Raw genomic sequence first — 14741 nt, 5'->3', positions numbered from 1 at the left:
TTTCCTGCTGTCAGCGGATTTTGCTTCCTAGCAGTGACTGTCTAACATAAATTGAAATAAATAAGCACGTCTGGTTTTAATAATAATTTTGGTACAAAGTAATTTATGAAAATGAATAAGGCTTAGCAGTTAGCAGACACGTGTTAAATTAAAGTACGCTTCGATTTTGTTCTGAATTCTTGGTATCGTTTCAGAACCCCACCAAGAACGGGATGACCTGATCAACCCGTACTGGATCGAAGACAAGGAACTGAAGAGGGGCGAAGTGGAGTACCTACCCGGACCCGAGATCCAGTTCTGGAAGGACATGATCGAGAAGTATTTGTTCCCCATCGAGCAAGTGAAGGAGCAGCAAGCACGTGTCGCTACAGAACTGAAGGAGCTCAGGAACAAAGTGGTGTTCGCCTTCTTCATGTTCAACGCCCTCTTCATCCTCATCGTGTTTTTGCTGCAGCTCAATAAGGACCAGCTCCACTTCGATTGGCCCCTCGGCGTCAAAACCAACATCACCTACATCCCGGAAACCAGCGAGGTTAGGATCGAAAAGGAGTATTTGCAGCTCGAACCCATTGGACTCGTGTTCGCCGTCTTCTTCGCACTGATCCTCGTGATCCAGTTCGTGGCAATGTTGTTTCATCGCTTCGGCACCCTTTCGCACATCATGGCTTCCATCGAGCTCTCGTGCTGCAACCAGAAAGTCGACGACATAAGTGACGATGCGTTCATAGACAAGAATGCCGTACAGATCGCTCGCCAACTACAGCGGCTGAGAGGTTTCGATGACGACGAGAAGAGCGAAGACTCTGAAGGTTACGGCGACCGTCTGGCAAGGAGGAAGACCATTCACAATTTGGAAAAGAGGAAGAATCAGAAGAATCGCATTGGAACTCTAGATGTGGCATTCCGTAAGCGGTTCATGAGTATCTCCGCTCAGGATGCTGATGGTAAGAATGCTTAATAATTTTTAGACTTTTTTTTTTTTTTTATTAGCCATCGATGCAAGGAAGCCCCGGTTATTCCTACGCTAGCTAGAAAAAAAAAAAGTTCCCCTCCCAACATGTGCTGATTAGGCTGGCCTCTGAATCTTCCCATGATGTCAGCCTAAACCATCTGTGGAGGTAACTTATCCCAGTAACTAAAAAATCGCTGACTAAAAGAGAACGTCCCTTCAATTGAGTCTAAAGTCTCCCCACCCGTAATTTTAATTTGAGGCCACTCGTTCTGGAATCATTTACAACAGTGAAAATACCACCCTCCTTCACTTCACTTTTGTCCCGTGTGTAGTACAGTTCTTTTCCTCCGCACACCGGGTTGAAAAGACCGGAGTTCTAATTTCGTGAATGACGCGAGGAATTTTTATGGGTCTTTTCTATAACGTGGCTGAGTTAATGGGTCTCGGACAAAAGTAACCTGTAAAACCTGATCTGCCCAACCTCCCGAAAACTCGAGATTTTCATCCAGAGAACAGCAAATGGACCACAGAATCCAGACAATTATAGGCATCTTATATACGGCGTAATATAGCCTAAGTTGCTGCACCTAAAAGTCTATAACAATCGACCATTTTATTTTCACTTCTCAGCATCTGAACCTCAATTAAGTCTCTTTTGATGTGTTCAGTTTGAAAATGCTGTAGATCACATATTCGAAGTATTTCGTCACATGAATGCCCATGTGTCGATCACACCGGGCGCATTGTGTCTTTGGACCCTTTCAAGAAGCTCCGTGTCTTTTAGAATTTTTATACGCTACTTTAACCCAGTGATCCAAGTGTGGTCTTATTGCCTTGGATAGTGAGATTACAACCTCCTTACATCTACAAGCGAATATGCGATAAATAGCGCCTCCGTAGCCACTGGGGAAGGAGCAGCAGTACGTAGCACACGCTTCTTGATTAGACCGGGGTTCGATCCCGTGACCACCGGATGCGGAAACTATTATAACTCCTTTCCCATCCCCAAAATATCTTTAACTAAACTGCTCCTAATGAGTGCATTATTGTGCTGATCTAAAGACTGGGTATTATCCCACAACTCCAGGTGCCTTTAGACTCGAAAGTTCTACCGATAAGCAACATGAAAATATTTAATTAGGGTTAGTTTTATATTCAGTCTCAACCACATATCTTTTACTCACTTTGAAGGGCTTTCGTCTATTTTATTTTTAACATAATATACGCTACAGATAAATGCCCAGTTAAAGTGTATAACAGGGCAGAAAAAAAGATAACAGAACAAAGATTGTACAAAACATGTATGGTGACGTCTTTGGGGGGAAGGCACCTGAACGAAAGTTCAACTCCACCTTTGTACACTGTGGTGGTTACAGAGCACTGCAACAGACCACAAATGTGTGTAATGTTATGTTCCTGCAGTGGTTGTTTAGTTTTTTCTGGCCTTTTGTCACCAGGCAGGCGATCACCTGGAAAGCCTGCCCAGTGTTCGTCTACACCACGGGGAGGTGGGCCACAACTACGCATGTACCATGGCTAACCTCAAGAGTCACGCACTGAATGTCCTAAGCCAGTTTGGAATCATTCAAAAGAATCCCGTGCCGGAAACAGCACGCACACAAAGTCATTCCCAGAAGACAGGACGGCAGAAGACGAAGAAATAAGGAAAAGAATAGCATAGAACAAAAAAAATAATAATAAATAAAACAAAAATAAATAAAATCTTTATCCATGTCTTTGCCCACGTCTTTATGCCGTGCTGCCCAAAGTAGTCCACAAAGAGAAAAGGTATTAAACTGAAGTAGTAATGTCGTTCAAACAAGATCAGCAGAACAAGTTGTAAATATAATTCTGTTAATCTGGAGTGGTGTCAGAAGGCACTAGTTAAGGACGGTATCAGTGAGCAGAGAAAGGATTTAGTTGCAAAAGGATGAGTCAGAAAAGTGCATCTTTTCTGACAGAAAAGCCAGAAAAATTGTACAAAACAAAAATAAATAGTCAGCCGACCGGGCTAGCCGGGTGGATAAAGTGCCTGCCTGGCAACCCAAAGGTCGCGGATTCGAATCCCGCCTCGGGCTTGGATCAACGTACTGCAAGAACCTTGGGAGGTGCACTATGCCCACAGAAGCCGATGCACCAACAACTACCAGAAAAAAAAAAAAAAAAAGGAATAATACACTTTATACCTAGTGGCATAGTATTTTGAGTCAGGCGCCCCTGGTGGTTTCCCCATCTGCGCCGTATGTACTCTGTAATGAAATGCAGAACCACTGCAAAGGCCAGAAAAAGTGCAATGTCTGGTTCATGAAGTATTGTTTTGTTCTGTTGTTATGTCTCTGGCTGCTCGGCCTCAGGGCCCTCTACTGGGATCCTACGTTGCCCGCCACCACCACTGGCAGACCAAGTAAAAAAAAAAACAAACTTTTTGTTGAAGAGAGCACACTAGGAATTTGAGTAGGAGTAGTGGGTCGGAATGTAGGGTAAGGAACGAAGATGGACCAAGATGAAGGGCCCACCCGGTGATTTAAGGCGAAGTGTGGAGAGGATATAGGGAATTAAAGTCACTGGTGCAGATGCCCCCGTGTGAGCGCGATTTGCCTTGCGCTCTGTAAGGATATCCCGCACTCAGCAGTCTGCGCGGGTAGCACAGTGGTATCGTCACCGTCCTCCTCACACCGGGTGGAAAAGGCCTCGGTTCGAATCCCGTCGATGACGCGAGGAACTTTAATGGGCTTTTTTCACTCCGTGGCTGAGTTAGTCGGTCTCAGACGTAGATAGCAAGGTTTTTCTCCCTAGTAACTGTGGTTTTTTCGTCCAGCAAAACAGGCAAATCGACCATAGAACATACGCAATTTACAGACACAAATAAGGGTTAATGTATTTAATTACGGGCAACCCTAAAAAATAATAAAAAAATCCCTCACTCAGCAGGTGCCAGCAGCATATATCCCACACCCACAACAGGATACCAGCATAATCCTACTCCAGAGTGGGGTTTGCATGATAGCTTGGTTGCTATAATTTCCTGCACTTCGTGGGTAATGCATTTATTCTATCCCTGTTGAGGTTTGCAATGGCGGTGGAGCGTTCCGGTCAGGCCTGGTGGTATCAACTGCTCTGCAAATCGTGTGAAGGCTGCATAACATGTTTCGTTTATGAGATGTGCTCCTATTGGCAGGGGTTGGATTGTATCTCGGTGAAGAGTCATAGGCGGTGATCATAAGCGGGGCACTCGTACAAGACGCGGACCCAGGACTCCTCATCTGCACAGCGGCAGTAAGGATTGTTTTCGATACCGAGCGCTGTGGTCTACCAGCAACATATCCTTACTAGTCGGACGTGCTAATCAACGCTAAAGAAAAATGTGCTTAAATATGCGTTTTAATTATAGTTATTGCCATAAAAAGTCTTCTCACCTAAAGAAGTCGACTAGTGGACTCTCATGGTAAGAAACTTTTAAATTTCAACTGTGAATTTAGCAGGCTATTTGCGTTTTCATCTAATATCCTTTGTTTGCGAGACCGCAGTGGTCACCATGTGGCTGGCAGCAAGGATATAGAGAGGCGCCAATATAAAGCGGCGGCCACGTAAATACACTGCATTTGACTGGGGAGGTGCCCCAACTTGTGCCAAACCCGAGCTGCAAGAGCGTTCCATCATCTGTGCTGAATTACCGTTACTGTGCTAGTGAAACATGTATTTTGTGTCTTTCCCCCCCCTCTGCAATAGACATACCGTGAACAGAATGGATCTTAGCAAATATACATGTAGTGCAAAAACTGATGTCATCAACGTTATCGGCGCCAAGAAAAACCCCCAGAGAAATTAACCCCGTTTTCCTAGGGCCACTTATATACCAGGCCGTTCCCCCCCCACATACTGCCAGTAGGGGAGAGCCCAAATCTTCGCCTGCAGATCACACGGCAACAAACATACCCACGGACTAGTGGTTTATATCCTCCAACAGCTCTCAGAGCCCTCAAACAAAATAACGCGTCTAGACCTCACTAATCCGGATAACTTCAAAAATCCGAAATGGATACAAACATGGTGGGAGAACCACGCGAAAAAGATTGTGACTCTGACTGTGAACAAAAACCCCTGAACACCAATTTCATACTGAAGAAGTTAAACCGACACCTTTGGCTAAAAGAAAAAATAAAAATCAAATAGTCTTTAACTCGGACCGAGCAACTAGAAGCCAGAGTCAACCAAAGGACGCTCATGATGATCCTGGCTCCCTACAACCAGGAAAACAAGTTGAAACCAAGCCGAAGGATTCCCCCCTGGACCCTGCACTCCTAGAGGGATCCCCCTTGGAACAAGCACGCACTCTCAAGACAGCCCTAGAAGACCTATTTAGGGACCAGAGCAACAGAATCTCAGCAGGTCTCAGAGGCCAAATTGCTACTTTATGGAATAAAATGGAGTCCGTTTTATTCCAAACATACTTAGAAGCTGAAATAGCCACAGCTAAACTGCAGGCTTATAAGGAAGGAGGAGCAAAAAATATGCCACAGCGCACTCCCTCCTATGCAGATGCGCTGAGGACACCGGCTCAGTGTGACCACACAGCCACCCATCCAATACAAGCCAAGGAGAAACCCACCACTCGGCGACCTAACATTGTAGTGTTGAGACCCCTTAATAAAGTGGACAAACCTTCTAGTGAAGGTATTAAGCAGGCAATAATTGATAAACTCTCCGATGACCTAAGGACCACGAAACTAAAATCGGTACGAAAGACAAGGAATCCAGGCGTGGTCATCGAAACAGAGACCACAGAGGAAATAAATAAAATAATAACCAACCCCAAGATCGCAACCCTGGGGCTCAGAGCTGAACCCCCAAGAAGGAAGGGCCCTCCATCCTTATATACAACCTTGATAAGGATATCAAACCCGAGGAGGTCGCAAGAGAATTGTTTTATAGAAATCTGTCCAAACATTTGCCAGATCAAGATCTAAATGATCATGTGATACCCAAGCACACCATCTAGAGCAAGTCCTCAAGCACAGTCAACTGGTCTGTAGAACTGAGCCCGGTAGCTTGGCAAATACTTATACATCAGACTAGAGTTTATATATATATATTGGGGTGGCCATCGATTCCGCGAACGTGTGGCTATCATCAAATGCTACAACTGCTGCAAGTTCGGACACACATCGCACACATGCTCCCAGGCTGTGCGAACCTGCGGCCACTGCGCTGGCAAGGGCCACAACTTCACCGACTGCCCAAATAAGAGCACAGACGCCGTTTGTGCTAACTGCAAAAGTCAGAAAATGGATGCCTCCCATTCCCTCAGAGACAGCATGTGTCCCATATACCAAAAATACAAGAGCTTGACCCAATCCAGAACAGATTATGGCACCACACCATAAACAATTCAACACTAAAGTGATCAAATTCTTCCAGCTAAACGCTCATAGAACCAGGGCAGTGGCCGACCAGGTCAGGATGAAAGCCGACGACGAAAATATAGATATCATCAACTCCAAGAACCATACGCAGCCGCCAATCAAGTAAGGGGATACCCCCTACAATACAAGTTCATACAGCCTGAAAATGAAATCCCCTGGACCGCTATTGTGGTCAGAAACCCAGATATAACAGTTACCAGGATCACTCACCTCTGCATGGCCTGGGCAGTCTGTGCATATCTTATCTCAGCACTGGGAGCCTTCTACGTCATAGACCTTTATTGCCGCCCTGGAGAGGACATAACGATGGCTACAAGGTACCTAGAACATGTAACAAATATCCTCCCTGACCAGAAACTAATAATAGGAGCGGACGTGAACTGCAGGTCACCAGCTTGGTACAGCCATACCCCGGACAGGCAGGGGACAAGAAATGGGCAGCGCCTGGAGGAATTCCTAGCAACATCAACGATAACAGTGCTAAACCAACCTAATCAACTACTGACTTACTGCAACCTACGATGGAAATAAACCATCGATTTCTTGCTGGCAAAAGAACAGACTGGACGGTTCAGGATGCCTGGACAACGTCCGACCACAGGGTCCTGACCTTCCAACTTAACAGAGACCATCAGAGACAATATCCTGAGAGAAAAATGCTGCAGAGATATGCATTGAACACTGCAAACTGGAACCAATTCAGAGATACCCTAATAGCAGAAAAGATACACAGCAAGTTGCAATTCAAACAAACCAAGATCCTGACCAAATCCAAAAAACAGTCACAGCGATTATTACTAAAGCAGCGAATGCTGCCATAAAACGAAGAAAATCTGCCTCAGGCGCTGTACCATGGAGGAGTGCGGAGCTCCAGAGGCTCCGAAGGGAAGTCCAGGACAAACGAAAAGCATTCCAGAGAGCCAGACGCTCCTGGCCTGCCCCTGAAGTGGATTCACTGCGGGAAATCTACAAAGAGGCCAGAAACCAGTACACCTCGCTCATACGCAGAAGTAAACAACTCTCGTGGGAAACTCTGGTCGCAACCACTGGCAACACTGACCCCTGGGGGATGGTCTACAAAGTAACCACTAATAAACTCCTCAGGGGTGAGGTAATTTCAACCACCATAACACCACAGGGTGATGCTACCAATTCTTGGGAGGCATCTGTTAACAATATTTTGGGCGCAACCTTCCACCCTCATGTAAACCCACAGACACCAACAAATCAAGATGTGCACAGAGAATGACGACTAGCGAACAGAAGACAGGGAACCGGATTTCACAATAGAGGAATTACAAGCGGCTGCGCACCTTATTAAAAGTAAGAAATGTCCGGGTCCGGACCTCTTGGAGCCAGAAATCGTCAGGAAGAAGGTGGAGATAGCCCCTGACATGCTACTGAATCTCTTCAATCTATGTCTCCAAACTGGGACCTATCCGAAGGACTGGAAAAAAAGCAAATATTAAACTCATAATTAAAAACCCGACAAAACCACCAGACAAACCAACTTCCTACAGACCAATAGCCCTACTAACAGTCTGAAGTAAACTCTTGGAACGACTCCTGTTAACCAGAATACAGGCTCATTACTTACAGGCAAACCTAATGTCCCCAAACCAGCACGGCTTTAGACCGGGAACGTCGACTGTCGATGCCCTGAAGAACGTCCTTGCACGTGCAGCTGCCACAGAAAACAAATATTTCCTGGCTATCTCTATCGACTTTGCTGGGGCGTTCGACACCCTTTGGTGGCCGAGCGTCCTGGCCCGGCTCCGGGAGAGTGGGATGCCGGGCAACTTCTATCGAGTAATCGAAAGCTACCTCTCCAGTAGACTCATCATGGTGAATGCTCCATATAAAATACTCACCAGAAAAATCTACAGAGGCTGTCCACAAGGCTCCGTTTTAGGACCTACGTAATGGAACATCGTCTTGGATGAATTCCTAAATACAAACATTGGAGAGGCGTCTTCACAAGCCTTTGCAGACGACCTCATCCTGATGATAGAGGGAAACAGCAGAATCCAGCTGGAAAGAAAGGCAAATCATGCCCTTAAAATCCTACAAGAGTGGACCAATATCCACTTCCTTAGGATCTCTGCAACCAAAACGGACTCCATTCTCCTCAAGGGTTCCCTAGATTACAGGAGACCCCACAGATTAAGATTGATGGTATCACATTACGACTGTCCAAGGAACTTAGATACCTGGGAGTGATACTGGACCCCACTCTCTCCTTCCAGGCACACTTGAAATACATCCGTAAGAAGATACGGGGCTATACAGCCCTTGTTACCAGAGTCGCAAAAAGGGACTGGGGATTGAAAAAGAAGACCCTCAAGTTGTTTTACAAAGCCACCTTCCTGCCGATAGCTACCTATGCTTCCGGAGCATGGTACCCCAAAGTCACCATGGCTGTAAATCGCAGAATCCTCGACTCTATCCATAGAGCCATGCTGCTCGCTATAACCCGGGCCTGCAGAACAGTTAGCACCCACGCGCTGCAGGTGCTGGCGGGAACCCTACCTTTAGACCTCGAAGTAGCTAAATGTGGAGTATTATATGAACTCTCCAAGGGAAGAGCCTGCACCTTCGCTGGCTTCGACGCAGATCCTACCACACACCGTTTGACTGAGAAAAAGAGACTTACAAATCATCTCATGCAAACCTGGCAAACCAGATGGGAGAATTCCCCAAAGGGAGAAGTCACCAAACGATTCTTCCCCAACATTGGAAAACTCTATCCAATGGCTCCAGCATGGTTCACGCCGGGACTCCACGCGACCTTCCTGCTAACAGGACATGGTGCCTTTAAGGCTAAACTTACAGCCCTGGGCATTACAGATGACCCTACTTGCTGCTGTAGAGAGCTGGCACCACCTCATGCATGAATGCCAGCTCATCACCCGGATCACTTTTTTGCCCAGAGATAGAGAACAACACCTCCTGGATGGAAGGCAGGAATAAATTCGGCGAACTTTGCCTTCTCAAAGTTCGCCGAAGCCTTGTACAGAAGAAGACGAGACCTGAATGCACATTAGCCACATAATGGCTAGAAGCCAAAATGTGCATAACACCAAAGAGGACCTACCAAACAACCATGAAGATAGACAAAAAATCTGAATGAAGGATGAATAGCAGCTGTTCTGGCGGCCTGAGCCAGGCACTAGCCCGGCTCTCCTTTAATACCCCTTCCTGCCAGGAGGACGAGATGACCAGTCGCCTTGCCCCCACCTTTCTTTCTGGTGAGGCATGGGCATGCCTCACTGACAACCTGGGGTAATCTCTTCTGTGTCCCCCATACTTCTGCCTTTTTCCCCCCAACCTTCTTCCTCCCCTCCCCCACTCTATCTATACACAACGCGAGCACCCTACACACTAAATTTAATCTAGCCCAAAAATAATCTTCGCCCAGTCTGGGCCTAATTATCCTACGCACTGCTGCCATATGAATGCATGCACACGTGCTGTATGCAAACATCCAAAGTAATTCCGATTGCATGGATGCGTATATATTATGTATCACTGTTGTGTATATGTGCATATATGTGTATGTTCTTATGTGTACATAGGTTTTTTTTTTTTTTTTTTTTTTTAGGTCCTAGCTGCCGAAATCTCAGGAAATTAAGCGGCAGGACCTGCCAGAGTAAATGAGAGAAATCTTAGTCTACTGGTGTTTCCTGGTCTGCCTCCACGGGGCGAAGGTGGGGCAACGCTGTGGTCCAGCAGGGGTCCAGCGGCTAAATGACCAGATGAACAACGGTACACGACATTAAACAGGTACAATACCCACACACTTTTAAACCTCTGGCATTCCCAGGAAACTGGTACACCCACAAAGAAAGCAACGCGGAGATGGGGGAAACCCCTGGTGCCGCATGACAACAATACACCTTACCGAGCGCTGTTAACTTTTGCTGGAATGAGCCGTGCCCAGGAAGCAGAAAGGTTGCCTGCAGTCCAGGTGAATACCAGGGAGGAAGCTTGCGATAGGTAAGGGCAATTGTGGGGAAGAACTCCTTAGTTACTTCTCCTTTATTTGTTGCATTCCAGGACTCCTGCCATACACGCTGCAGGTAGCTGGCGACACGCCTTTTTTCTTGCTTATGGTCATTTGTGAGGTCCAGATATAGTAGTTGGGTGGGAAAAACTTTCTTGTGGCACAGGTAGAGGTCTCTTTTCAGTACTTCCAGCTAGAGGGGCATGAATCCTGCGATGATTTGGAGCGTATGGGGTGCTGACTGTGCGGCACGCCCTAGTAACAGACAGAAGCATAAATCGCTGAATTGAATGGAGTTTACGCCTGTTCCACTCTAGTATTGCTCTAGTGCACCATATGGAGGCCCCATAGCAGACAATCGGTACGAATACCGCTTTGTAGATTAGAGAGGGCCTTGTGCTTCAGACCCCTGTCAGCCTGGCTTATTCTTCTGTTCATGGCTGCGTATTTTCTTATTTTAACGGCAAGGTACTACAGGTGAGGGTTGCATCTATGTGGAGGCCTAGTATTTAACTGAAGTTAAATACCAGGCCTAGTATTTAACTTCAGTTAAATACTAGTACTTAACTTCAGTATATAATCGGATTGATATTTTGTTTATCTTCATGATTGGAGGTCTGCGGATTTGAGGTTTCCCTTTCAACAGGATGGACTTCGTTTTTTCACCGGAGATAGATAGTTTATTTTATTTTTATTTTTATTTTATTAATAGCAAGATACACAACAGGTAACCATGAAGAGTGTATCTGAGATCAGATCAATAAACATAATAACAATAATGTGAAATCCAACAGGACGATAAACATTCATATAGATTCAAACAATAAAATCATATGTACAAAAGAGGATTGTATTAAGTTAAGTTACCGGTAAAACAAGTAATAATTAATCCGTTAGAGAATAGAAAAATAATATAACAAATAATAATCTACAATAATTAGATGTGAGCTAGTCACTTTGCAGTTTAAGAGAAGAGGCAAACTTGTGGATGGAGTTCATCAGTGATTGGGAGTTGTCAAAGAAGTCAATGAGAGAGTCACTTGCTGATTTGCTGATTCTGTTCGGTGGACTGAACTTCATAAAGTCCTTGTTGGCAGTGAGTTGGTGCAGTGAGGCCCAATTCTGTAGCAGTCCGAGAGCTCCATTTGCTTTCACTTCCAGTCCATCTCTTGTCAGAGTGCATTTCAATAGCAAGGTCATCAGCGAAGGCCAGGGGTAAGAGCCCGCCGAGATCTCGGAGATCTCGGCCTAGGAACTCGTCCAGGACAATTGACCACAGGAATGGTCCCAGGAGAGAGCCCAGGGGGAAACTCCTGGTAACACATCTGGAGACTCTTTGATATTTGGTTACAATTTGGGTGGATATGTTGTTTAGGTAGGATTTTTAAACTCTCATAGAGATTATAAGAAGCTGCAGCCTCCTAATAACGCTGGGCCACCACAGCTGGTTGAAGGCGCCGGCGGATTCCAGCATAATGCTCCGTTTCATTGGCCTGGGAGATGAGCTTATGGACGGCGTCCTCGGTGCTGACACCCGCCTTGAAGCCAAACAGCAGTGGAGAGGCAAGTTGTTTTCCAGTGTAACAGTCAGTAAGGCGGAAGGGGGGGGGGGCGTCGTTCTTGAAGCTTAACAAGAACAGAGAGCAGTACTATTGGCCTGTAGGAGGTAGGAAGGCGAGTCGGCTTTTAAGGATTTTTAAGTATTAATTTGAGCATAGCTTCTCTCCAGGTAGCAAGGAAGGAGCCGTCAGCCAAGCGTCTAATTGAAGAGACTGAGTAGGGTGGTAGGATAAAATTCTGTGAATTTCTTAATCACATCAACTTGGAGGTCAGAGCTGGGTGTCTTCCCTTCTTTTGTCTTTGCTAGGGCTAAGTTCATCTCTGCGATGGTAAATGGTTCTTCTATGTTGTCAGGTGCATAGGCTTCATTGCTGGTTACTATTTGAGTTTGCTCTGGGCTTAACTGGTTGTCCGGAGGGAAGATGGCATCAAGAATATTATTTAGAGGGTCAGTCCAAGAGGTGGTGATGGTTCGATCAGGTTTTTGTGAGGAGTCCAAGACTTCTCCCCTGGGCAGCTTATTGATTACAATGTGGATGACTATTCCCCACGGGTTGCTGTTTTCCAGTCGTCCTCCATGATTCTCTCTCTACTGCTTCTGCGAATTTCAAGTGTGTAACTGTTTCTCAGCAGTCGATAAACTTCCCGCGCAGCGTCCACTTCCTGGAAGGGATGGTCAAGAGCCCTTTGGAATGCCTTCCGAGCGAGGTGGACACTTTACCTCAGGTCGCGAAGAACGGCGTATCTGTAAGGTTTTCTTCGTTGGATAGCTAAGTCGCAGCAGGCATTTCTTATTGTCTTGGTTATTTTGTGCACATCATCCTCTGGTGAGCTAGTGTGTTTAAGGCTCATCCTCGGGGAGGCTTCTTGCGAGCGCCACCTGAAACCAACGCCAATCTGCTTTTTTAGTACAGTAACGTACTATGTCTCTGAGGATTGGTGGGGAGCGTTACACACACACACACACACACACACAGTGAGAGTGTGTGTGTCCGAAGTAGTCTAGGATTCTTGCACTGTTCAGCAATCCAGTTTTTGGGTTATGTCTGGTATAGCCATAGTTATGTCTATTGTACTCGCCCAGATCTGTTGAGAACCCGAAGGCCAGTAGTTAAAATGAAGTCCTCAAGTCGTTCACCATTTATAGACGCAGTTCTGTCGGGTGTTAGGCTGTGCACAGGGCAGAGCGACAGTTGGAATCCATTCCAACCAGCAGCCTCCCTCCCGGAAGAAAGTGGAGGGCCCTCTGGATGAGTAATGCTACAACAGCGATGTCCTCACCAGGGTGACTATATATTGAGAGCAGGTAGATGGAGTCAAAGGGTGTCAGGACCTGGGCACAAGCGCTGATAGAAGTACATAGTGGTGCGATACGGACTACTGTAATCGGATTAGTATGGGATGAGGGGCTGACATTCAAGGCTCACCTCCTGAACACAAAAACCAAAATGTATTCCGCTATGTGGGCGATCCGCCAGGAACTAATGGGAATTCATGACGCCGACCTGGTAAAGAAATATGTTGTCCGATGTGTCTATCCCATAACTCTCTATGCCGCAACCATTTGGTCCTCTGTTCCCACAACACACTTCAAGTTCCTCAGTTTGTAATACTGGCTCCTGAAATGGCTCGAATGGCAACCAATACACCATTTCTAGGGCTCAGTTCTACATAAATCTGGAAGTCACCCCATGGAAACAACAGATTGTGGCAGCAAACCTTGTTACACTTTCCAGACTAATCACAAGACTACTCGACGCCCCTGACATTACTGATCTAATAAAAACTTCCCGAATTGCCGAAAGGAATCCAAATGGACCCAAGGCTCCCACTCACAACCAGTTTGAACAACCTGAAAGGATTGAGACGCATGTTCCCAGGAAAAACGGTAGATTTGATGAACAATCTAGCCATCGACCTGGACAGATTCTGCGAGCAGCGTACATACAGACGTCAGAAGCTAAAGGACACATATGCAAACGTACACTTATGAGATGCCACGAAGGAAAATGCCACCACAATGCATCCCGTTACAGAGAGGTGAAAAGGAAAATAAAGTAAAGCCATCACTGGTCCACTCTCTTAGAATCTACTGCTCCAAAGACGCCTGGCTGTGAGCACTATTACGTTCAAGATTGAAGAGATACCACGTGCAACAACCGATGAAGGATTGCCTCATTTCTCTCATGCTTTTGTAATTTATAGCAATATTTTGAGCAAATAATATCCCACAATTCTTTCAATTATGTAAAATAATATAACACGAAGTTCTGTACCTTTCAAGTTAAGCGAACATGTCCCTTCTTAATCTCTGTATGTAAATATCACCTCCCTAGATTCCTGCTGTCCAGGGGGTGGCTCTTTGGCAGAGCAATAAACAGATTTAATAAAAAAATAAAAAATAATCTCTGTATTCCTGATAACTAATGCGGCACATGGCTAGTTATCTGTGCAGTGTATAATTTTGTAAGAGGTTGGATATTCAACTGTGCTACCTTTGCAAACTTAAGATTCTTTACGCAAGTACGCGTCAATGTGCTGCTCTTCTGCTTTGATTTTTAATTGGACAGCGACCACTCTTGCTCGTTGTGCATTAAGTTGAAGTATCTTAATCTGTTGTTGAGTGGGTATAATGGCGTATCCTTGATTGGTGTATTCCAGGGGTGGCCAACTTAATTTGTGATGCGATCTACATTTTTTTATTCAAAATGTGCTTCAAACTACCATCTCAAGAATTTAATTTTTTATTATTATTATCAGTTTATTCAAGAAACACCCCTGTACAGAAATTATCTAGGAGGGA

At 45.6% G+C, this 14741-nt stretch overlaps 1 protein-coding gene across 1 annotated transcript in view; it reads left to right on the top strand.

The window, feature by feature from the left end:
• kkv (hyaluronan synthase-like protein kkv) overlaps positions 1–14741 on the top strand; it is a 401584-nt gene that overhangs the window by 376592 nt on the left and 10251 nt on the right. The window contains exon 15 of the mRNA XM_090387806.1: positions 195–944. Within this exon, the coding sequence (XP_090243932.1) occupies positions 195–944 (750 nt within the window). The remainder of the gene's footprint in view (positions 1–194; positions 945–14741) is intronic.

Source organism: Mastigoproctus giganteus, chromosome 13 (assembly GCF_048544385.1).
Source record: "Mastigoproctus giganteus isolate SK-2022 chromosome 13, ASM4854438v1, whole genome shotgun sequence".
NCBI classification, from domain to species: Eukaryota; Metazoa; Arthropoda; class Arachnida; order Uropygi; family Thelyphonidae; genus Mastigoproctus; species Mastigoproctus giganteus.
Note: the sequence above shows the minus strand (reverse complement) of the source record. Positions and strands in the feature narration are given on the sequence as shown.